General features: G+C 42.1%; 2 protein-coding genes across 2 annotated transcripts in view; one reads left to right on the top strand and one right to left on the bottom strand.

The window, feature by feature from the left end:
* The window catches only part of LOC126198497 (venom carboxylesterase-6-like), a 127215-nt gene extending 114561 nt beyond the window's left edge, over positions 1 to 12654 (top strand). The window contains exons 9-10 of the mRNA XM_049934871.1: positions 9961 to 10093; positions 12318 to 12654. Of these exons, the coding sequence (XP_049790828.1) occupies positions 9961 to 10093; positions 12318 to 12465 (281 nt within the window). The 3' untranslated portion in view covers positions 12466 to 12654. The remainder of the gene's footprint in view (positions 1 to 9960; positions 10094 to 12317) is intronic.
* Positions 12655 to 20255: 7601 nt separating this feature from the next.
* Positions 20256 to 23905, bottom strand: part of LOC126198496 (juvenile hormone esterase-like) — an 84783-nt gene continuing 81133 nt past the window's right edge. Inside the window, exon 10 of the mRNA XM_049934870.1 lies at positions 20256 to 20486. Coding sequence (XP_049790827.1) covers positions 20339 to 20486 — 148 coding nt within the window. The 3' untranslated portion in view covers positions 20256 to 20338. The remainder of the gene's footprint in view (positions 20487 to 23905) is intronic.

Genomic DNA, 23905 nt, shown 5'->3' with positions numbered 1-23905 from the left:
CGGCTGATAGCTCCTTTCTGCCTACCATTTGTACTTAGTTGGTAATGGACGTTTGAACAAATCTTAATTTACAAACGTCTATGCGTTACAGCATTTCAGTGCGCGCAAGTGCTTGAATTTGCGTTAGAAAGGAACTCGCTTTCATAATCTCTGTTGCTCTCTCTTTTTTATCAATTAGTAGTACATAGAAATAATCAGTACCGTATGTTGAAACATTACGGAATTAGAGAAAAAGCTTGCAATGGTTTCAGGTTTGCTCATTGCCCACTTACCGCAAAAAGTCCACAAATTCGCTGTCTCGTGGAGGGCAATGAGCAATACAACCAATTCAAAAATAGCTGTAATAATTAAACGCAATGTGCGTCTCCCTAAACATATTTTATTCGTTAGTCTGTTGTATGTTTGTTATACAAGTCAAATCTAGGTTGTCCAAATAAATGGGGACAGCTCTTTGCCAAAAAACTGTACGGTATTTTCATGTAGAAAAGTCAGAAGTACTGAGGCCAAGACACGGCTAAACAGCAAGTACACCTTTCGAGCGCACTGTTATTGGTACGAATATTAATATTTCTTTTTCTATTCTCTTCATTCAACCTAAACATTCTTAGTAACAGACATCACCCATATGGAACCAACAACCTACCGAATAGAAATAGCAAAACAATAAGCTCGTTAACAATTAAATATTCGCATCGTATTCGTTTGTCACTGACCTAGTATTTCTAAGCAGAGGCTGATGCACCAGATGCAACATACAATGTCACTTATAGTAAACAGGGTAGTTTCGGTTTGGCTAATCAAACTCTCACAACATTTATAAAAATAGGATATTAACGACCATGTCCTCTATCATACTTTCACTAGCCAGAATAAGTGCTGAAACTTTGCCAAAATTTTCAAAGCAGCTGCAGGCACGTCTATCCTCTTTGAAAACTAGCCTCTCGTATAAGTAGGTACTTCTCCTGCCCGACCTGTCTTAAACCATTAGGTGATATTCGAAGTCCGCCAAATTACGGGCTCCATGGAACCCAAACCATATCTGAATATCTTTGCGTGTTGTAGGACTAAAGTGAAGATATTACTTCCTCAGTATGTGTATAACAATTGTCTTACAAACGTGGTGGTTACGTGCAAACCGGTGACAAGTGAAATAATATCTACAGAGGACTTGCAAGATACAACTAATTTACTACTGATCAACAGTTTAACCCAAAGGGCACAGTATTTACCCAAAAACTTTCTACAAGTGTCTATTATTCACAAATCAGAAAAATGTATTACACAATACCTTTCTAATGGAATTAGGTGCAAACAAGAACTTCTTATAAGAGCTTCAATAATAAAAGGTGAAATCAAATTCATTTAACAAGGGCACTTGAATAATAAAGGTGAAACAAGTTTCTTTTGAACAGGATACACAAGTCAAAAAAGTACATTACACAAAACCTTTCTGATTGAATTACTTGCAAACAAGAACTTCTTATAACTTCTATACTATCTGTAACCATTTCAATAATGAAAGGTAAAATCAGTTTCATTTAACAAGGGACACTTGAACAATAAAGGTGAAATAAGTTTCTTTTAAATAGGTCACCTGGGCAAGCAGAAGAGGACAATTCACATAATTTCCAATTTCCGCTACCCATCAAGTATTTCTCTAAGTTCAACTCCCGCTGCACGTAAGATACGATTCAGAACACTAGTCTCCTTCCTTTATAGTTTTGAAGGTAAATATATAAGCAGTATAGCAAACGGAACAGACGCCTTGGCGTCCCAATGCAGAGGAAACTTAATGCAAGATCCCCACCCGAAGAACTCAGTGGCCACCGTATCAGTTGCCTTTTTCCCCGCTGCCAAAAAAACCGCCGTTGCTCTGGTACTGGTCGGCCAAGGCGTCATACTCCGGACATCGATTTAGACATGGACTAGGTGCCCGCTGCAGTGCTGCAACAGAAAAGCACAAACACACAGCCACAGCCAAAAGAAACAATGTTAACAACCCCAGAATATAGTAAGATAAAATTCTGCAAAGATAGATTACATCAAGACAAAGGCAAATTAAAAATGGTTAAAAGCATTAACTGTAGACTTCAAATTTCAAAATATGTAAAATTGCCCCAGCACAAACAGACTAGTTTTAAAAGGGCAACGATAATACAAAGCATAATTATTATTACACCTGTACGCCATAGTTCCAATGCAATATTGACACTCATAAGAAAAGGTAGAAGCTAGTGATAACACAGGTAGGCCCGATTGCAAAACTAGAAAGCTTGAATGTCTATTTCTGCAGTAGACAGCTGCGTGGTACGTAGTTCTACGCCACTAGTAAAAATGAGTAACACATTGCTCAGCGTCCTGTTTAGAAGACCATGACCCAGTCACGTTTCAAGAACTTGCAATAACTGGCCCGCTTCCGCACTCCGAGACACATACACCGGTCAAATCCAGCTAACTCCACGCAAACACAAGTTTCACCCTCTGTGGAGCGACACATACCAGCCGTTCCGAAGCCAAAACCCAGTCTGCCCGCCAGCCCATCAGCACCACCACCGGCCAACGAGGCAATGATAAGCAACGCCAGAGGGAAACAATTGATCTGGGTGAATCGAACGGAGAAAGCAACTGGCGCCGGCGCCTCCCCACGTATCAGGTAGCATGAAGTCAATGGATGGTAGCAAACTGTCTCCCAGGTTGCCGAACGTAACCATTTTCAGTCAATGATCGGTTCAGTTGGACCAGAGCACGTAGTCCATTCCACGTAAAGACAGCCCACACCATTATGGAGCCACCACTAACTTGCACAGCGTCTTGTGGACAACTTTGGTGCATGGCTTCGCGAAGTCTGCACCCCACTCGAACCCTAGCATCAGTTCTTACCAACTGAAGTCGGGACTCATCTGACCAGGCCACGGTTTTCCAGTCGTGTAGGGTCCAGGAGAGCCGCTGAAGGTGATGTCATGGTGTTAGCAAAGGCAATCACGTCGCTCGTCTGCTGCCATAGCCCACTGACGCCAGAAGTACCCTCGCGCATAGTACTCGATCAATCTCTCTGCATATGGCGGTCACAGAGCAATCTTGCCGTCATACGTTAAAAGACTATCCTCACCTGGGCAATGACCAACCTACCCTGCAAGGTGAAGGATGTCCACCTGCTTTCCTAATAGCATATGTGGTGCCAGCTGCCCTAGACTCAGGAAGCAGCCTCTCTGTATTGGTGCATTCAGGTGCCGCATGACGTCTTTTGGAGTGCAGTGGAGGTTCGTGGTGATATTGGCTCTCAGCTGAAAGTGGTCAGTTGGCCTCTACTCTGGCTGATAGCGGCACAGTGGTGGCTGCTGTTGCCCAACACAGTCCGGCGAGTGTTCGTGTTGACTTTGTGGCAACGGCGAAGCGAAAAGCAGAGCCCTTGCCCAGTGTGACGTTAAATAAAGACACGTTTCTATCCTATTCTTACTAAAGATGAACGCGACACCTATACGGGCTACATCAGTGGGCTAGACATTTTTAAAGTTAGGACAAGTGCTCTAGTTATGAAAACCAGCATACTTGGATTTTCTTATCATATTAAGTTTATAGAACTGGTGTGGAGGCATAATGATTCAAACTGTATTGCTAGAAAGGCGGTGGTTTAAACTTGGGGGAAAGTGGCTTTACGATTTTTGAATTTAAATAACACATGTAGTGTGACATATGTGTTGGCCATTTTGCGTTTCCTACCAAACTTAAATTTAGGGTGACAATTGTTTAAATGGTGACATTAGAGGTGGAGAAACCTGGAATTCTGTAAGTGACCTGACTACTATAAAAAGCCATAAAAGTCATAGTGAATAATAGATTGGGGAAAACATGTTAAGTAGGACAGCAGACATGTTACTTCATTTTATCCCAGCATCTTGGATTATGACTTCATAGAGACTGTGCCCATATCCCAGGTCGACCATCTTTGAGTCTATACTTTAGTGCAGTTGGGCTATTTTGAATTTCCTGCTTGTTTTTTAATTTCTTGTCATTTTATACATAGAGTCCTTTGCCTATGTAAAGGGGGGCAGGAAATCAGATGACTCAATGATGACATCACCGACGACTTTCTTTGTCCCAGAACTCTCACAGTCTACCTACTCAAATCCCAGCTTAGAAAGGCAAAATCACAATTTCTGTCGGAGGTTGTATTTAATCTCACATTTGAAATCTATTCATACCAAATACCACTTTAGAATCCCGCCCCCCCCCCCCCCCCTCTATGAACCTTGGCGTTGGTGGGGAGGCTTGCGTGCCTCAGCGATACAGATAGCCGAACCATAGGTTCAACCACAACGGAGGGGTATCTCTTGAAGGCCGGACAAACATGTGGTTCCTGAAGAGGGGCAGCAGCCTTTTCAGTAGTTGCAGGGGCAGCAGTCTGGACGATTGACTATTCTGGCCTTGTAACACTAACCAAAATGGTCTGGCTGTGCTGGTACTGCGAATGGCTGAAAGCAAGTGGAAACTACAGATTTAATTTTTCCCGAGGGCATGCAGGTTTACTGTATGGTTAAATGACAATGGCGTCCTCTTGGGTAAAATATTGTGGAGGTAAAATAGTCCCCCATTCGGATCTCCAGGTGAGGGCTACTTCTGGTCAAGTAAATACAGGGTTATAAATACAAAATCAAATAGAGGTAACGCTGGAGTAGGTTTAATAATGAATAAAAAAAAAATAGGAGTGCGGGTACGCTACTACAAACAGCATAGTGAACGCATTACTGTAATCAAAATCGAAACGAAGCCCACGCCTACGACAGTAGTACAAGTTTATATGCCCACTAGTTCCGCAGATGACGAAGAAATTGATGAAATCTATGATGAGATAAAGGAAATAATTCAGATAGTGAAGAGAGGCAAAAATTTAATAGTCATGGGTGACTAGAATTCGATAGCAGTAAAAGGAAGAGAAGGAAACGTAGTAGGTGAATATGGAAGGGGGTAACAAATGAAAGAGGAAGCTGCCTGGTAGAATATTGCACAGAGCATAACTTAATGGTAGCTAACACTTGGTTCAAGGATCATGAAAGAAGGTTGTATGCATGGAGGAGGCCTGGAGATAATAGAAGGTATCAGATAGATTATATAATGGTAAGACAGAGATTTAGGGACCAGGTTTTAAATTGTAAGACATTTCCAGAGGCAGATGTGAACTCTGACCACAATCTATTGGTTATGAACTGCAGATTGAAAATGAAGAAACTATAAAAAGGTTGTAATTAACGGAGCTGGGACCTGGATAAACTGACAGAACCAGAGGTTGTAGACAGTTTAAGGGAGAGCAGAAAGGAACAATTGACAAGAATGGGGGAAAGAAATACAGTAGAAGAAGAATGCTTAGCTTTGAGGGATGAAATAGTGAAGGCAGCAGAGGCTCAAGTAGGTAAAAAGACGACTGCTAGTAGAAATCCTTGGGTAACAGAAGAAATATTGAATTTAATTGATGGAAGGAGAAAATACAAAAATGCAGTAAATGAAGCAGGCAAAAAGGAGTACAAACGTCTCAAAAATGAGATCGACAGGAAGCCTAAAATGGCTAAGCAGGGATGGCAAGAGGACAAATGTAAGGATGTAGAGTCATATCTCACTACGTGTAAGATGATACTGCCTACATGAAAATAAAAGGAAACTTTGGAGAAAAGGGAACCACTTGTATGAATATCAAAAGCCCAGATGGAAATCCAGTTCTAAGCAAAGAAGGGAAAGCAGAAGGGTGGAAGGAGTATATGGAGGATCTATACAAGGGATATGTATTTGAAGACAATATTATGGAAATGGAAGAGGATGTAGATGAAGATGAAATGGGAGATACGATACTGCGTGAAGAGTTTGACAGAGCACTGAAAGACCGAAGTCGAAAAAAGGCCTCGGGAATAGACAGCATTCCATTAGAACTACTGATAGCCTTGGGAGAGCCAGTCCTGACAAAACTCTACCATCTGGTGAGCAAGATGTATGAGACAGGTGAAATGCCCTCAGACTTCAAAAAGAATATAATAATTCCAATCCAGAAGGAAGCAGGGGTTGACAGATCTGAATATTATCGAACGATCAGTTTAATAAGAGACGCCTGCAAAATACAAACACGAATTCTTTACAGACGAATGGAAAAACTGGTAGAAGCTGACCTCGGGGAAGATCTGTTTGGATTCCGTAGAAATGATGGAACACGTGAGGCAATACTGACCCTACGACTTATCTTAGAAGATAGATTAAGGAAAGGCAAACCTACATTCCTGGCATTTGTAGACTTAGAGAAAGGTATTGACAATGTTAACTGGAGTACTCTCTCTAAAATTCTGAAGGTGGCAGGGGTAAAATAGAGGGAGCAAAAGGCTATTTACAATTTGTGCAGCAACCAGATGGCGGTTATAAGAGTCGAGGGGCATGAAAAGGAAGCAGTGATTATGAAGGGAGTGAGACACGGTTGTAGTCTATCCCCGATGTTATTCAATCTGTATATTGAGCAAGCAGTAAAGGAAACAAAAGAATAATTCGGAGTAGGTATTAAAATCCATGCAGAAGAAATAAAAACTTCGAGGTTCGCCGATGACATTGTAATTCTGTCAGAGACAGCAAAGGACTTTGAAGAGCACCTGGACAGAATGGATAGTGTCTTAAAAGGATGATAAAACATGAACATCAACAAAAGAAAACCGAGAATAATGGAATGTTATCGAATTAAATCGGGTAATGCTGAGGGTATTAGATTAGGAAACGAGACGCTTAAAGTAGTAAATGAGTTTTTCTATTTGGGGAGAAAAATAACTGATGATGGTAGAAGTAGAAACGATATAAAATGTAGACTGGCAATGGCAAGGAAAGCGTTTCTCAAGAAGAGAAATTTGTTAACATCAAGTATAGATTTACTAATCAGGAAGTCGTTACTGAAAGTATTTGTGTGGAGTGTAGCCATGTATGGAAGTGAAACGGGGACGATAAATAGTTTGGACAAGAAGAGAAAAGAATCTTTCGAAATGTGGTACTACAGAAGAATGCTGAAGATTAAATCGGTAGATCACATAACTAATGAGGAGGTACTGAATTGGGGAGAAGAGAAATTTGTGGCATAACTTGACTAGAAGGAGGGATCGGTTGGTAGGAGACATCAAGGGATCACCAATTTAGTACTGGAGGGCAGCGTGGAAGGTAAAAATCGTAGAGGGAGACGAAGAGATGAATACACTAAGCAGATTCAGAAGGATGTAGGTTGCAGTAGGTACTGGGAGATTAAGAAGCGTGCACAGGATAGAGTAGCATGGAGAGCTGCATCAAACCAGTTTCTGGACTGAAGACTACTACAACAACCACAACCACTTCAGAGTGCAACACCTTTCATATTATGAGTCACTTCACGCCTCTTTCATCGTGGTTGCTCGTAAATGTCCAATCATGGACACGGTAACAGGCACATAGAGTTCCAAACACTTCTTCTGTGATATATTCAAAGACAAAAAAAAAAAAAAAAAAAAAAAAAAAAAAAAAAAAAAAAAAAAAGGAAATGGCGTACCACGAAGGAATTATCCGAATGGGCCAGAAATCCATAGTTGTGATGTACGTGTACAGACAAACAAATGATTATAATTTCAGAAATATTGTGTTGTTTATCTACCAGAAAGAGCTTCACAAATTAAAGAAGTCAATAATGTGTTGGTTCACCTCTGGCCCTTATGCAAGCAGCTATGAGGTTTTGAATTGACTGACAGAGTTGTTGGGCGTCTTCCTGAGAAATACTGCGCCAAATTTTGTCAAATTGGCGAGTTAGATCGTCAAAATTCCGAGATCGTTGGAGGGCCCTGACCATAATTATCCAAATATTCACAGTTGGGGAGAGATTAGGTGAATATGCTGTCCAAGGTAGGGTTTTCCAAGCACAACGACAAGCACTACAATCTCTCGCCGTTTGCGGGCGGGCATTATCTTGGTGAAATGCAATCCCAGGATGGCTTGGCCTGAAGTGCAACAAAATGAGGTTGTTGGAATATACGTACCAATGTGTTGTAAGGGTACTGTTGATGATAACCAAGGTGGTCCTGCTATGGAAAGAAATGGCACCTCAGACCATCACTCCCGGCTATCAGACCGCTTAGATGGCAGTAGCCAGGTTGGTATCCCACTGTTGTACCGGGCGTCTCCAGACATCTCTTCGCTGGTCATCGGCGCTCATTTCGCAGCGCGACTCATCACTGAAGACAACTCTACCACAATGAATGATATTCCAAGACAAAGACGTGTCGGTGAATAATCACCATGGGATCTCTTGTTACCACCTAGAATCAGCCACTTTTCCGCGGTACAGCTACACTAAAGAGCCAAAGAACCCGGTACATCTGCCTAATATCGTATATGGACCCCGCGAGCACGCAAAAGTGCCACAACGCGACGTGGCATGGACTCGAATAATGTTTGAAGTAGAGCTGTAGGGAAATGACACCATGAATTGAGCAAGGCTGTCCATAAATCTGAGTACGAAGCAGTAGAGACTTCTTCTGAACTGCATGTTGCAGGGCATCTCTGACATGATCAATAATGTTCATGTCTGGGGAGTCTGGTGGCCAGCATAAGTGTTTAAACTCAGAAGAGTGTTCCTGGAGCAACTGTGTAGCAAATCTGGACTTATGGGGTGTCGCATTGTCCTGCTGGAATTGCCAAAGTCCGTTGGAATGCACAATGGACATGAATGGATGCAGGTGATCAGACACGATGTGTACGTATGTGTCACCTGTCAGAGTCGTATCTAGACGTATTAGGGGTCCCATATCACTCCAAGTGCACACATCCCACACGATAGCAGAGCCTGCACCAGCTTTAACAGTCCCCTGCTGACGTGCAGGGTCCATGGATTCATGAGGTTGTCTCCATACCTGTACACGTCCATCGGCTCACTACAATTTGAAGCGACACTCGTCCGTCCAGGCAACAAGTTTCCAGTCATCAACAGGCCACTGTCGGTGTTGACGGGCCCAGACGAGACGTAAAGCTTTATGTCGTCAGTCACCAAAGGTACACGAGTGGGCCTTTGGCTATGAATGCCCATATCGAGCATGTTTCGTTGAATGATTCGCACACTGACACTTGCTGATGGCCCACCATTGAAGTCTGCAGCAATTTGTGGAAGGGTTGCACTTCTGCCACGTTGAACGAATCTCTTCAGTCGTCACTGGTCTCGTTGTTGCAATGTCGGAGATTTGACGTTTTACCGGATTCCTGATATTCAAGGTACACTCATGAAATGGTGTACGGGAAAATCCCCACTTCATCGCTACCTCGGACATGCTGTGTCCTACCACTGGTGCGCCGACTATAACGATGAAACTCACTTAAATGTTGTTAACCTGCCACTGTAGCAGCAGTAACCAATCTAACAACTGCGCCAGACACTTGTCTTATATAGGCGTTGCCGACTGCAGTGCCATCTTCTGCCTGTTTACATGTCCATGTATTTGAATACGCATGCCTGTATCAGTATCTTTGGCGTTTCAATGTATGTTATAATGAAGCCTTTTGTGTCTGAACTGTTATTTTAGCTCTCATTTTAGTACAAATTTTGTGAGACATGATACACATTTTTTTGAGAGTGGATATACTGACTTTCTGTGCATGAGTGCTTGTGTGAGTGAGTGTGTGTGTATGTGTGTGTGTGTGTGTGTGTGTGTGAGAGAGAGAGAGAGAGAGAGAGAGAGAGAGAGAGAGAGTGAGTGTGTGTAACAGGAATCATTCTCATTATCGTGATGAACTAGTCAGCAGTTTTTCTGGGTAACACCTTCCATTGCCGTGTTATAGATGGCTGTAAATGCTAGATACTCTTTTTAAATGGATCCAACGATGAGCAATTACAATGTCATTTCATGTAAATTAAAACAAAATTTAAAGTACTAAGATTCAATTGCTTGGTATGATATATAGAAATGTCAATGCTTCAAATTTCTTTTGTAGGTACTCCACACGCAGCAGAAACAGCGTTTATCTTCCACAGAAACCGCAGTGCTGTAGAATGGGAACCAGGGACGGTAGAAGGCGACCTTAGCCAAAGAATGGTGAACAGCTGGAGCAGTTTCATCAAATATGGGTATGTTTACACCAAAGACGAGAAAAAAACCAAACCCTTAAAACCATGTACACTAGTATGTAGCTGAAAGATGAGTGTTGCTTTGATGAAACCTGTTGAACAAATGGAAGTTCAAACACTGTCGACTTGCGTAATACGAGGGTAATCCCAAAAGTAAGGTCTCCTATTTTTTGTAAGTACATAGACCTGTTTATTTCTACAATGGTTTACATCAGTTTACAGCTTGAACATTTAGCTATTTTTCGACATAATCATCATTTCTGTCGATGCATTTTTGTAGACGCTGTGGCAGTTTTTGTATGCTCATGTCATACCTGCTAGCCGCCATGCTGCTCAGAAAGTTATGAACCTCTCCTTTCATCTCGTCGTCGGAGCTGAATCGCTGGGACCACAATGAACACTGAAAGGTACTGTGAGGCTCTGGGAAAACTCAAACGGTCAATTCAGAACCGGAGAAGAGGAATGTTGAGCAAGGGCATACACATTCTCAATGACAACGCTCGCCCACACATCGCTCGGCAAACCGTTTCTCTCCTGCAACAGTGTTGGTGGAACATAATCACCCACCCACTCTGTAGTCCTGACTTGGCGCCCAGTGACTATCACCTATTCCATAGGTTAAAAGAACCCTTGGCCGGAAAGTGATTCAGCTCCGACGACGAGGTGCAGAAAAAGGTTCATAACTTTCTGAACAGCATGGCGGCTAGCTGGTATGCCATGAGCATACAAAAACTGCCACACCTTCTACAAAAATGCATCGACAAAAATGGTGATTATGTCGAAAAATAGCTAAATGTTCAAGCTGTAATCGATCTAAACCATTGTAGAAATAAGCAGGTCTATGTACTTACAAAAAATAGGAGACCTTACTTTTGGGATTACCCACGTAGTTACCGAAATCTATCTATTTAATTCTAGTTTAATATTCACGCCATATATTCTGAATTTTGAGAGGAAATCGGTTTCCAAATAGTGCAGTTAAAGTATTTGAGAAGGGATGTGGTTATTCACAGATTAACGAGTGCAAATGTAGCGGCAAGCTTCTAACAGTTAAAAGTTGCTCCACAACTAGTGTAGCGTGTCTACTACTGCTAGCAGTTTGAAATGTTATTTATACTTTACAAAAACTGTTTCGCAGTTACTTGAAATTTTCTAGTCTTTTCTTTATAGAGCTTTATGTCCGTATAGTAAAAACATCTTCATGCGTTCATAGAATTAAGGCTTTCACGATCGGATGACATAGCTGCTGGTAATGTCTTCATCAGAAGCATAAAGATGTTTCGTCTCCTGTCACAACTGAATGGAGAAAGACGTCACCTTCATTCTCGTAACGCAAGAGGAGTTCCTGGCTAATTTCAAGCCTGTTCGCTTTCATTTCAGGAGTCAGCATCTGGGGTACCCATCGTGCACAGATCTTTCGATAGCCAAGCAAAGCAATAGTGTGACCCACACGTTCTTGTGAAATGCCGATTGTGCTTGCAATTTCTCTCTGAGTGATACGACGATCGTCCTGAATCAATCTGTCAACATTTTGCTTGTGAAACACGGCGGTTGCTGTCACAGGTCGTCCAACTCTTTGTTTGTCACGCAGGTCAGATGTTCCCGCCTCAACATCTTTAAACTTACTCGCCCAGCGACGCACAGTAGTCACATAAACACAATCGCCATAAACTGCTTTCACTCTCTAATGAATCTCCTTGGGGTAACAACTTCTGCTGTCAAGAACTCCCTGACTGCACGTTGCTGAAATCGCATTGACTGACAGTCTGCGCAAGGTTCCATAATTTACACTGTAACAACACAACCGTTCAATGCTAAGGCTTACGGCCAACTGGAACTGTAGAGAAGTGGCTACGGAACAAGCCAGTACCTGTCGCAAACCAATGCTGCCAACTGTTGAAGAGTTACGAATGTCGAAGCATTATTTTTCAGTCAACCCTCGTATAAAATCAGGTCGCTGCTTACCGTAGACTATGTAGTCAAAATTTAATTTACAGTTCATTCACAGATACAGGTTTGCTTCTCCGTACATGTAATGCGTGTAATGAATGGAAAAAGAACGGTATATGGATTGAGAAGTACAATTTCGTAGTTTACACACTTCACCCGAAAGATATTATTTCTGATTCTATTTCTGCAACTATTTTCCTCTCAAAATTGAGTTCTGTTGAACGAATCTATGCGCTAATCAGTTTCTGATAGTGAGACTAGTGTAATGTTTCAGAGATCCAAACTATGGTAACGACAGCGTCGTGTGGGAGCCTTTCAGTGTGTCGTCGACAAACTACTTGTACATCACGACGGACTACGAGCTGAGGCAGAACAAAGACCAGGAGCGCATGGACTTCTGGCACGAGAACATTCCTATGTAAAAGAGTGACTTAAAAGTTTTCTCGGCCCTCAACGAGTTCGTCCGAAAGATCACCAACTGATGACTCATATCTTCAGCACAATGGGAGATGCGAATGATAGATTTTCCAAACGTTACATTATTCTCTAAAACTGTTTCAGATAATGTGGCTTGCTAAGAACATATTGTGAATAAAAATTAAATTACTGTAGTATGGGATTTTATTGTTTTTGTATTAGCTTCCTTTAGTAGTAAATTGAGAGTTTTGTTTTGTGCTAATATTTTGCTCTCGTGCACGTTACAGAGGATTTACCATCCTCGCTGTACCATATACTCAAATTCAAAACTTGACTGAAAATCAATGCACACTCCTGGAAATGGAAAAAAGAACACATTGACACCGGTGTGTCAGACCCACCATACTTGCTCCGGACACTGCGAGAGGGCTGTACAAGCAATGATCACACGCACGGCACAGCGGACACACCAGGAACCGCGGTGTTGGCCGTCGAATGGCGCTAGCTGCGCAGCGTTTGTGCACCGCCGCCGTCAGTGTGAGCCAGTTTGCCGTGGCATACGGAGCTCCATCGCAGTCTTTAACACTGGTAGCATGCCGCGACAGCGTGGACGTGAACCGTATGTGCAGTTGACGGACTTTGAGCGAGGGCGTATAGTGGGCATGCGGGAGGCCGGGTGGACATACTGCCGAATTGCTCAACACGTGGGGCGTGAGGTCTCCACAGTACATCGATGTTGTCGCCAGTGGTCGGCGGAAGGTGCACGTGCCCGTCGACCTGGGACCGGACCGCAGCGACGCACGGCTGCACGCCAAGACCGTAGGATCCTACGCAGTGCCGTAGGGGACCGCACCGCCACTTCCCAGCAAATTAGGGACACTGTTGCTCCTGGGGTATCGGCGAGGACCATTCGCAACCGTCTCCATGAAGCTGGGCTACGGTCCCGCACACCGTTAGGCCGTCTTCCGCTCACGCCCCAACATCGTGCAGCCCGCCTCCAGTGGTGTCGCGACAGGCGTGAATGGAGGGACGAATGGAGACGTGTCGTCTTCAGCGATGAGAGTCGCTTCTGCCTTGGTGCCAATGATGGTCGTATGCGTGTTTGGCGCCGTGCAGGTGAGCGCCACAATCAGGACTGCATACGACCGAGGCACACAGGGCCAACACCCGGCATCATGGTGTGGGGAGCGATCTCCTACACCGGCCGTACACCACTGGTGATCGTCGAGGGGACACTGAATAGTGCACGGTACATCCAAACCGTCATCGAACCCATCGTTCTACCATTCCTAGACCGGCAAGGTAACTTGCTGTTCCAACAGGACAATGCACGTCCGCATGTATCCCGTGCCACCCAACGTGCTCTAGAAGGTGTAAGTCAACTACCCTGGCCAGCAAGATCTCCGGATCTGTCCCCCATTGAGCATGTTTGGGACTGGATGAAGCGTCGTCTCACGCGGTCTGCACGTCCAGCACGAACGCTGGTCCAACTGAGGTGCCAGGTGGAAATGGCATGGCAAGCCGTTCCACAGGACTACATCCAGCATCTCTACGATCGTCTCCATGGGAGAATAGCAGCCTGCATTGCTGCGAAAGGTGGATATACACTGTACTAGTGCCGACATTGTGCATGCTCTGTAGCCTGTGTCTATGTGCCTATGGTTCTGTCAGTGTGATCATGTGATGTATCTGACCCCAGGAATGTGTCAATAAAGTTTCCCCTTCCTGGGACAATGAATTCACGGTGTTCTTATTTCAATTTCCAGGAGTGTAGATTTACAACAGTGTAGGGAACTAGGCAAGCTATAATTATATTAGACAAAATATTCCAAAGTTTTGTGGAATCTATTGACGAAGGAATTACTTTCGACTGTGTGGTCTAAAACGGAATAGATTCTGAACTGCTTTACATTGGCTCACAGAGACAGGAAAATAACACACCTACTGCAGAAACTAGGTTAAAAGGCCTGTGTTTAGCCTAGGTGCAGCTTTCCTCCCTACAGTTCAACACCTACGATGAAGTTATAAGAAATAAATGTGAAGAAACGTGTGATGAAATAGCAGTTTTTAGACAGGATAAACATGTAGGTTCTTAAATTTGCAGACAAATTAACAGTTATAGCTGAATAAAATTAAATTTTCAGAAGGCTATAGGTTGCGCCTCAGTTGGACCAGCGTTCGTGCTGGACGTGCAGACCGCGTGAGACGACGCTTCATCCAGTCCCAAACATGCTCAATGGGGGACAGATCCGGAGATCTTGCTGGCCAGGGTAGTTGACTTACACCTTCTAGAGCACGTTGGGTGGCACGGGATACATGCGGACGTGCATTGTCCTGTTGGAACAGCAAGTTCCCTTGCCGGTCTAGGAATGGTAGAACGATGGGTTCGATGACGGTTTGGATGTACCGTGCACTATTCAGTGTCCCCTCGACGATCACCAGTGGTGTACGGCCGGTGTAGGAGATCGCTCCCCACACCATGATGCCGGGTGTTGGCCCTGTGTGCCTCGGTCGTATGCAGTCCTGATTGTGGCGCTCACCTGCACGGCGCCAAACACGCATACGACCATCATTGGCACCAAGGCAGAAGCGACTCTCATCGCTGAAGACGACACGTCTCCATTCGTCCCTCCATTCACGCCTGTCGCGACACCACTGGAGGCGGGCTGCACGATGTTGGGGCGTGAGCGGAAGACGGCCTAACGGTGTGCGGGACCGTAGCCCAGCTTCATGGAGACGGTTGCGAATGGTCCTCGCCGATACCCCAGGAGCAACAGTGTCCCTAATTTGCTGGGAAGTGGCGGTGCGGTCCCCTACGGCACTGCGTAGGATCCTACGGTCTTGGCGTGCATCCGTGCGTCGCTGCGGTCCGGTCCCAGGTCGACGGGCACGTGCACCTTCCGCCGACCACTGGCGACAACATCGATGTACTGTGGAGACCTCACGCCCCACGTGTTGAGCAATTCTGCGGTACGTCCACCCGGCCTCCCGCATGCCCACTATACGCCCTCGCTCAAAGTCCGTCAACTGCACATACGGTTCACGTCCACGCTGTCGCGGCATGCTACCAGTGTTAAAGACTGCGATGGAGCTCCGTATGCCACGGCAAACTGGCTCACACTGACGGCGGCGGTGCACAAATGCTGCGCAGCTAGCGCCATTCGACGGCCAACACCGCGGGTCTGGTGTGTCCGCTGTGCCTTGCGTGTGATCATTGCTTGTACAGCCCTCTCACAGTGTCCGGAGCAAGTATGGTGGGTCTGACACACCGGTGTCAATGTGTTCTTTTTTCCATTTCCAGGAGTGTATATAAACAAATGTGATATTTTCGTTGGTAACTCACAGTCAGTTTCCATACAGAACTCCTTATACTAAAACAGCATAAGACAAAAAGAAGAAACTATTGACACCAAACGACATTAGTACTTACATCAAGAAACGACTTATAAAATAGTGTAATTAATTTGAAGCATTGGGCCTCGTTCACAAATACGAGTTGTAGGAGTCCTGAGAAGAAAAGTCTGCATTGCCTCTAACACAAATTTATTGATACGTTTTGGTGGTTGCTCGTGATGATCCGTACCATAAACTGCAATTAGTAACACGGAACTAAGAGGGTGTCGCAGACTACGTTATAAGGTGAAGAAAGGATATACTGTGAAAATCGATGTTGGTATGAGAAAGATCAAGCAACAACAGAGGTCCCTTTAGGTGACTTGTGTCTTGCCTAACGACCTCTCCTCTCACCCATTTGTTTATAGGCCTACAGAGAAACTGAAAATGACATGGCCAACGAAGACATATAGAACCGAAGGGGTAACGACTGCGGTTTACTGATTACTTATTCAAGGCACTCTACGGATGCGAATATTACGTAAATATTTATTTCATGCCACAGATTTGACAACTATTACTGAATCTTCAGCTTCAACGAATCACTGAAAGAGTAAGGAACCACAAGAGTGCATGGTGTCTGCGTAAGCCGTGATAACTTCCTATAGCCGACTGAACTAAATCGTACCGCGCAAACACTACTGTTAACAGGATCCGTTTCTGATGTACAGAGCGGTAATTTTCTTATTTTGCAATAGGCTTACAGCCTTTGAAGGAATTAATAAACAATAGGACCTCAAAATCATTGCCGCGCGGGATTAGCCGAACGGTCTCGGACGCTGCAGTCTTGGACTGTGCGGCTGGTCCCGGCGGAGGTTCGGGTCATCCCTCGAGCATGGGTGTGTGTGTTTGTCCTCAGGATAATTTAGGTTAAGTAGTGTGTAAGCTTAGGGACTGATGACCTTATCAGTTAAGTCCCATAAGATTTCACACACATTTTTGAACGCAAAATCATTACATGTGTGAATCCTCCCAACCAGCTAAGCACAATCCAGTTTTTCTACAAGAGTTTATTTGAAAGTCTTGAATATTAATAACGCATCAAGCAATGAGCACATAAAATGTAAATGGCAGTTGTTCTACGGACACTGACGATAGTGGTTTCACTGTGCAAGTTTTTAGTGTCTCGCCGTGTGACACGTTAGGGGCACCCGATTGAGTATGCTCCTTAAATGTTAGAAGTATGATCTTTCAGTACGTGGTTAGTCATCTTATCCCGCTCGTTTACCTTACAACGCTCGTTACCTTCATTTGATCACGAGAGAAGCGAAATCTTTTGGTGTAAAACGATTTTTATTTCGTTTAGAAAGAAAAAATGCATCAGGTGTCCTAGTATTTTGTTGATCGCAGTATTACAGTGTATTTATTTCCAGCTTAATATGTCAAATCTCCTCAACAAATAACAACTTCCATAAAACGAAAGAATTTGCTTTCCTATGATTATTCTCACTGTTTTGTATGACTGTATTTTACTGTTACGTACACGTTGATGTCTTCAGATATACGAGGTTTTTTCGACACTTTATTGATACCATATTTGCAATTTTAAATGGGAAACCTCTGTCGGAGATAAAGAGAAACTTATTCGGAATGAACTGCATTTAGACTTTCCGTCGCTTCCTTTGTATACTTCATTTCGGCTGATATTCTGAAGGTCTCTTCTGAAGCTGTTTATTGTGACATCATTGAATGTTTTGTGTTTCTATTTTAGACTGCACTTTTGAACTATCACATCGTCTATTGTGTGTAGCTGACCATCAGTATCTCAGACTGATTTTTACATTGAACAAACGTAAACTTAGTACTCACACACAAAAGTGTGACGAAAAGGTTCATCCACCCTGAACACTTCTTTCCCAGGTATATTGCTGACGCTACATTGAAAATATTAAGAAGTTTTCCTGTATGTTATTTCTGTCCAGACTCCTTAAAAGTTGACAACGACAACGCCACTCTATGTTGAACACTATCACATTAACTTCTAATCTCTCTAAAACTCCTGAAAATATTCCCCAGGGAGTGTGCGAAGTGTGATAACTGTAGGTGTGTTGCTAGCTAGTGTCCTTTCTCAATCGGATCGTGTGTATAAATTTGAATATGGTTATTTTGTACATAAAAAGTAATGAATGATCTTTCTTCAGCCAAGATATTTTTATACAAATAGCCGATTTAGATATTTTTATGTTCCATTCTGAAATGTTTCGCTGATTATTTTATTGATTACCAAAAATTAACACAAGGTCTTGTGCTTGCATCTTTCGTGAAGTGTCTGACTGGCTCATTAAAACTGTTACTTTTTTTTCACAGACATAAAAATGGTTAAAATTTTCTTTAGGTTCTGATCAAAGAGATTTTTATGTACACGGCGACAGCCTGCTAAAGTATTTATCGTGCTGCTACCTGTTTTGACCGTAAGTAATCATCTTGCAGACTTTAGAAATTTAAGTCTACCGGAAGAGACGTATGGTCGAAACAGATAGCACCACAATACATATTTTAACAGGTTGTCGTCTTATACATATAAGTGTCTTTGAAAGCTGTTTATAGCCCCATTGTGCTTTTGGAGTAGTAAGATGCTAATTTATAGTTTTTAATAGCCTACACCAGCCATAGAATGTTAACAGTATTCAATTTCCTAATTAATTTAAACAAACAATAAAACTGACTTCTTTCCGCACCATACATCTGGTGTACCTAGACTGCAGATCGAACTTCCATGTCTATGTAGGTACGAGAATTTAGAGACGATATGACATAATGAGTGTTTGCTCGAGTACCATAAAGTATGTGCTCTTATCGGCTAGCGATATTTGCATGCGTACAAAATGAAGGAACAAGTGTGGGAGTTTACAAATTAAAGCTATCGAGCTCTGATACTTGACAAGCGTGTTACGGAAAGAGAAGACATGGGCTAGCTGAATAAAGCCAATTTATACAAATTGAATGTGATATGTACAATTCCACTAGTTGTCAAAGTTTCATCAGAGAATATACCTGGTAAACGTGGCACTGAAAATCGAAGCTATTCTTTCATTGCACATATCAAAGACATTCAAGGTGTTTCTTCAAGATTTATCTGATTTCTAAGACTATATCCTATGCAATTTTCGCTGACCAATTAGAATATAAAGTTTTTATTTTTCAATGGATTTCAGTTTTCATTTATATTTCACAGAAGTTTAATGTCTCATCCCAGTGACTTAAGGCACATATGTAGATGACAGTAAATTTCGTTGCACACTTTTCCAAGCATGTACCTAGTTACTGCATTCACGTTTGCTGTCACACAGCGTCGCAGTTGACATAAACTGAATTTCACGGGACTTTTTCCCCCCTCCCGTCCTGTCTCTCGTGACAGTAATGCTCTGGTGCTGTCAGTTATCGGATATTTTGTTACGGAGATTCGAGTTTAAGCTTTAATTAAAAACGAATGAATACGCCTGTTGCAAAATGACTTATACTTGTTGTAACAAGTGACAGTTGTACTGCACATGCTGGATTCTGCCACAGTTTCGATATTACAGCGTATACGCATACACATCCTGTAAAAGAGAGTGATGTGATGCCAACTGTCCATCGCAATGGATGTAGACAGATGGATATTAAAAACAAAGGTCACCCATACAGTTGCAAGCCAGCACCCAGCATTATACTTTGAAATAGCTATGTAACCTCCTGTACATCGTCTGAAGATGAGCCTGAAAAAAATTCGAAAACAGCTTCATGGAAGAAATAACTGCTTCAGAAAATGGACTGGTTGCAGTTTTCTGTATTTGCTAATCTTGTTGTAATGCCAGGAGTGCTGAAAATACTGTTGGTGTCTCACGACTTACTAAAGAGACAAACATAAGCGTGAAATAATGAGCAGTGAATGTCAACAAGAAAACAGCCTACAATACTTAGGACTGACCGTTCTCCACACAAAATTTAAAATGGTACATATCTCAACAACTATTTTCTTTTCGAACACGCGTTTTACAGGACGTGTTTTTTACACGCTTCGCTCTATTTGAGTGTTCCAAAATTTCTCGAAATTTGTCTCAATCACTTGCTCTGGAACTTAAAGGTGCATCCTTCTCTGAAGTCTTCGAGTAGATTCAGGTGACAAGTAACTGTGTAACTTCGTATTTTTTGCAAGGAAACTACATTAATTACTACAAATAATTTTCACAAAAAATACTTGAATAGTTAGTGTGTGATCTTTCTATGAGAGAACGCAGATGTAGGGCTGGGAATATGAAAAAAAAAAAAAACTGGGCTCTTCATTTAGCATGGAAACATACTTACTATATCATGCTGGACTATAAACGACAAATCACCACTGGAACATCCACATGTAAAAACTTTAAATAAGAAACTGTGGGTCAGAACCTGAAATGAAACTCAGACTGGCATTGTGATTAAATGTTGTTTTCAAACTAAACGCATTAAAATGTATTTTGCAGTGAGCAGAACATAACAAAGAATATCACCGCATTCAACTCTTTAAGGAGCTAGTATATCTCTCCAGAAATCCATCCGTTCCTTGAGGACGTCCTGACGTGTTGTAAACTCCAGTTGCATATCCAGATAGTTGGAAGCATTCGCCGTCAACGTTTCCCACACCACTGGACTTCCGGATGGCGCCGGATCACTGGAATACGAAAAACAGCCGTGTGATAAATTGTACATACCTGTGGGACGTAAAACGTACAATAACGCTGCTCTCCTTGAACTTCGACATATGCACTTAATTCTTACGTGTGTCGAAACGGAAACGAAATTTTTTAAGTTACGGTATAATGCAATGATTAAGAGTATCATCCTCAGCGTGAAAGAGGCAGAAACTGATTATCTGATAGTACACTGGATGCTGTGGGATTAAAAGAAGACACCTCGCATTGTGAAGCTCAATATCAGCTGCGTAGAGTAAGAATCGCTAGGTGTTTAATAGCTTGCCCTTCTGGTGTTCGTGGCAGTAATTCCTGACCATGGATTCAACGTTCAGGGGATTCAGGCAAGAACCGTTATTTTTTGCTATGATCTATGGTACTAAGAATGCGATACCATCAAATTACGATGAGCTCTTACGCATACATTCAAATAATAGTGTTATTGACAACTATTCGCAGAAGACTTCGGGAAGGCGGCATGCAATTTAGCCGTACCACTTTCATCCAGTCACAACAGAAAGGTTTTTCAAATGGCTTTTAACATGTACACTGGACTAAGGTCGATCACAAACGTTATTCTACTGGGTGAGTCTGTTTCATTAGTAAAGCTAACGTGTTTTTATCTGGTGAGAAGTTTGTCAAACATCTGTGAAAAGAATGCGTCGACCACGCAGCGAACGTATGTTGCTGATTTGGTTCATGCCGAGAATGGAGAAGATGGCATCCTTGTACAAAAGACAGGCATCACGGAAACAGGGAACTAGTCCTGGTTTAACAGTGTAGCAAGTATAAGGAAGGTTTCTAAGGGGCAAATACATGACTCTTTTTACTTTCAGAATCTGTCATATACACATGTGTCTGTTATACATTTTCCAGCGGTCATCTTGCGCAAAATCGAGAGCCTATTACAGTGTTAAGTGTACTATCTATACGAAATCGTACGATAAACTTGGTAAGTTTATTGTACAGACTTTTGCACTTGGTGGCTGCTGGATTGCATGTAATACAATAGAAGCACGTGTATGGAACAGACTTTGACACCTAAGAACCTCCCTTACAGGCGATGTAGTATTAAGCCATGACTTGCAGGTTTCTGCTTACCAGAGATTAGTTATCTGGAAATACGTACTCAGTACAGTAGAACTTGGTGGTTCCACGATGCCCTTCTTTAAATAGATTCAATCTGTGCAAAACTGTCTACAGAAAACGTTTCTGTATGTCGACAAAACTTCGACAGCACAGCGTGCATCTAGCAGGTGAATATATTCAGCATCAAACACTTCAGCGCTAGAAATTATCAGCATGATCCCCTACATTAATGTCATAGGGCACGTCTGGAATGATCCCATGAGACATGTTGTTCTCACAGTCATTCTCCAAACGCCCTTGCCGGAGAGCAGTTTTATATGACGTTGCTCATTCACATCTTACGGAAGTTGCTGGTACCATCATTGCTGTATTGGTACTCCCGTTAATCACACAACATATTAGAACTACTTATGCTGTAGTAGACTGGTATGGTTTTCTATACTTTTTAAAGCTTTTATGTACGAACACGTGGTCTTTGACTGAACTGGGCTCTGATACTGGATTCATAATGTGTCTTGACATAGTCCATTTCTATCACAATCGACAAATAAATCTTAGATTTGTCACTATTATTCAGAGTTGTTCCTTTTTTCGTATAAAGCTGTACCGGTACCACATTGTTTGAAAGACATCAACAAATACAGTCTCACTATGCATCCACTGGACGTATCTGGAGTTCCTATGATGAAATCATTCCACTCTTCAGAGTATACTTGTAGGTTTCACTCTATCACAACGCTCTCAAGTTCACACTTTTAATTTATGAAGCAACTGATAATGACCACGTACTGAAATCAACTAATAGTGTAGGATAAAATATTGGTAAAAGGAGTCATCGATTTTTAACGTTCTGAGTAGTCCAATATGGTGAAAAGGCTATAACCACAAAAATGCAAAGCTTCATTGCTTGTAGAACAGCCTCCAGTTACATGTCGACGTCTGATTGCCAAATCTTAATGCTTATAATACATCCAGATACAGTAAATCAGAATATTAGTTCCGAAAATATACATTATTCTACTGGGTGCACACGAGGCCATACCAACTCTTTCGATAATTTCTTTCTGCATCCATTGAGTCGTCGTCTACAGCTGCCCCAAGTAAAAAACGTACAGCAACAGTAGTACAACTTCATTGTTCATCTGAAGTATTTTATTTTCCATGTTTTGGTCATAGATAATTTTTGTATTACTTTAATGGATTTTTTGGTTAACACTCAAAGATGCCCTTCTAGCGTTTCACATTAGTTGTGGAATTTTATTTGCACTAAAAGCAAACATCAAAATGTTGTCACCTAAGCAAAGGAGGTATACGTGCGTTTCAGTAGCACAGTTTCCGCAGTTCAAAGACCAGAAAATTTCCACTTGGACTGATAAGAATGATTGATGAAATTACGTTATTCCCTATCCTGGTTCCTCATCTATTTCTGAGTTTTCCACTGCCATGCCGATGTTAAATGGAAGCATTTTACTGACGCATACATTCTTCAGTGTACAAATGTTTCTCAAGGGCATTTTCCTTTATGGAGATATAGTTGATAGGTAGAAAAGTTTTTGCCTCGCGAAGTACCATAATTACACCATTTTCCCAGTTTTCTAGAACTGTATTCCTTATGTTATTCAACAAGTTCTTCGCGTATTATTTAACTTTCTGCATTTCTATTGCAGCACCAGCATTTAATCATCACATCGTTATTGCTCTTGTTTCAGATTAATTTCTTAAACAACACAATGTTGCTAGCTACGTCATCTTAAGAAATGGAATGTGACGTTTAGCCAGCACTAGTTTCTACTTGTTTTCTCCATACCATTTCACTATTTTCAATTTTTTCTTTTATGCAAATTGACGTTGTTTTCTCACATACTCTCGAATCTATTTACGCATAATTTAGATTAACCCAACACATTCTGTAACATTCCTTCTATCATTTGTTGGAAATCTTGCCTCTTTCACTGCTGCCTTGTTCCACTTGAGATTTTCGTTTCTTTAACTTTCTTCATATCTGAAATATCTTTCTTGTTTGCATAAGAATCTTTGTTAAATAATATCCTCTTTCAGCTATGTATACCTACATTTACTTTGAAGCTTCGTGTAGTAAAATTCCCTTGTTATATAAATTATCATAGTATACATTTCTGATTTGCTGCTTGATGAGTGTTCGTTACAAGATTTTTTATTTATTTTTGCTCCGGTTCTTATGTGACTAAGATCATTTAAAATTGTAAAATTGTTTAGGGTCATCACATACTATACAATTTCTTTGTTGTTTGCTACAATATAGTCACTTTTATTTTAATTCCATTTGATTCTT

This window comes from Schistocerca nitens, chromosome 8 (assembly GCF_023898315.1).
Source record: "Schistocerca nitens isolate TAMUIC-IGC-003100 chromosome 8, iqSchNite1.1, whole genome shotgun sequence".
Classification (NCBI taxonomy): Eukaryota; Metazoa; Arthropoda; class Insecta; order Orthoptera; family Acrididae; genus Schistocerca; species Schistocerca nitens.
Note: the sequence above shows the minus strand (reverse complement) of the source record. Positions and strands in the feature narration are given on the sequence as shown.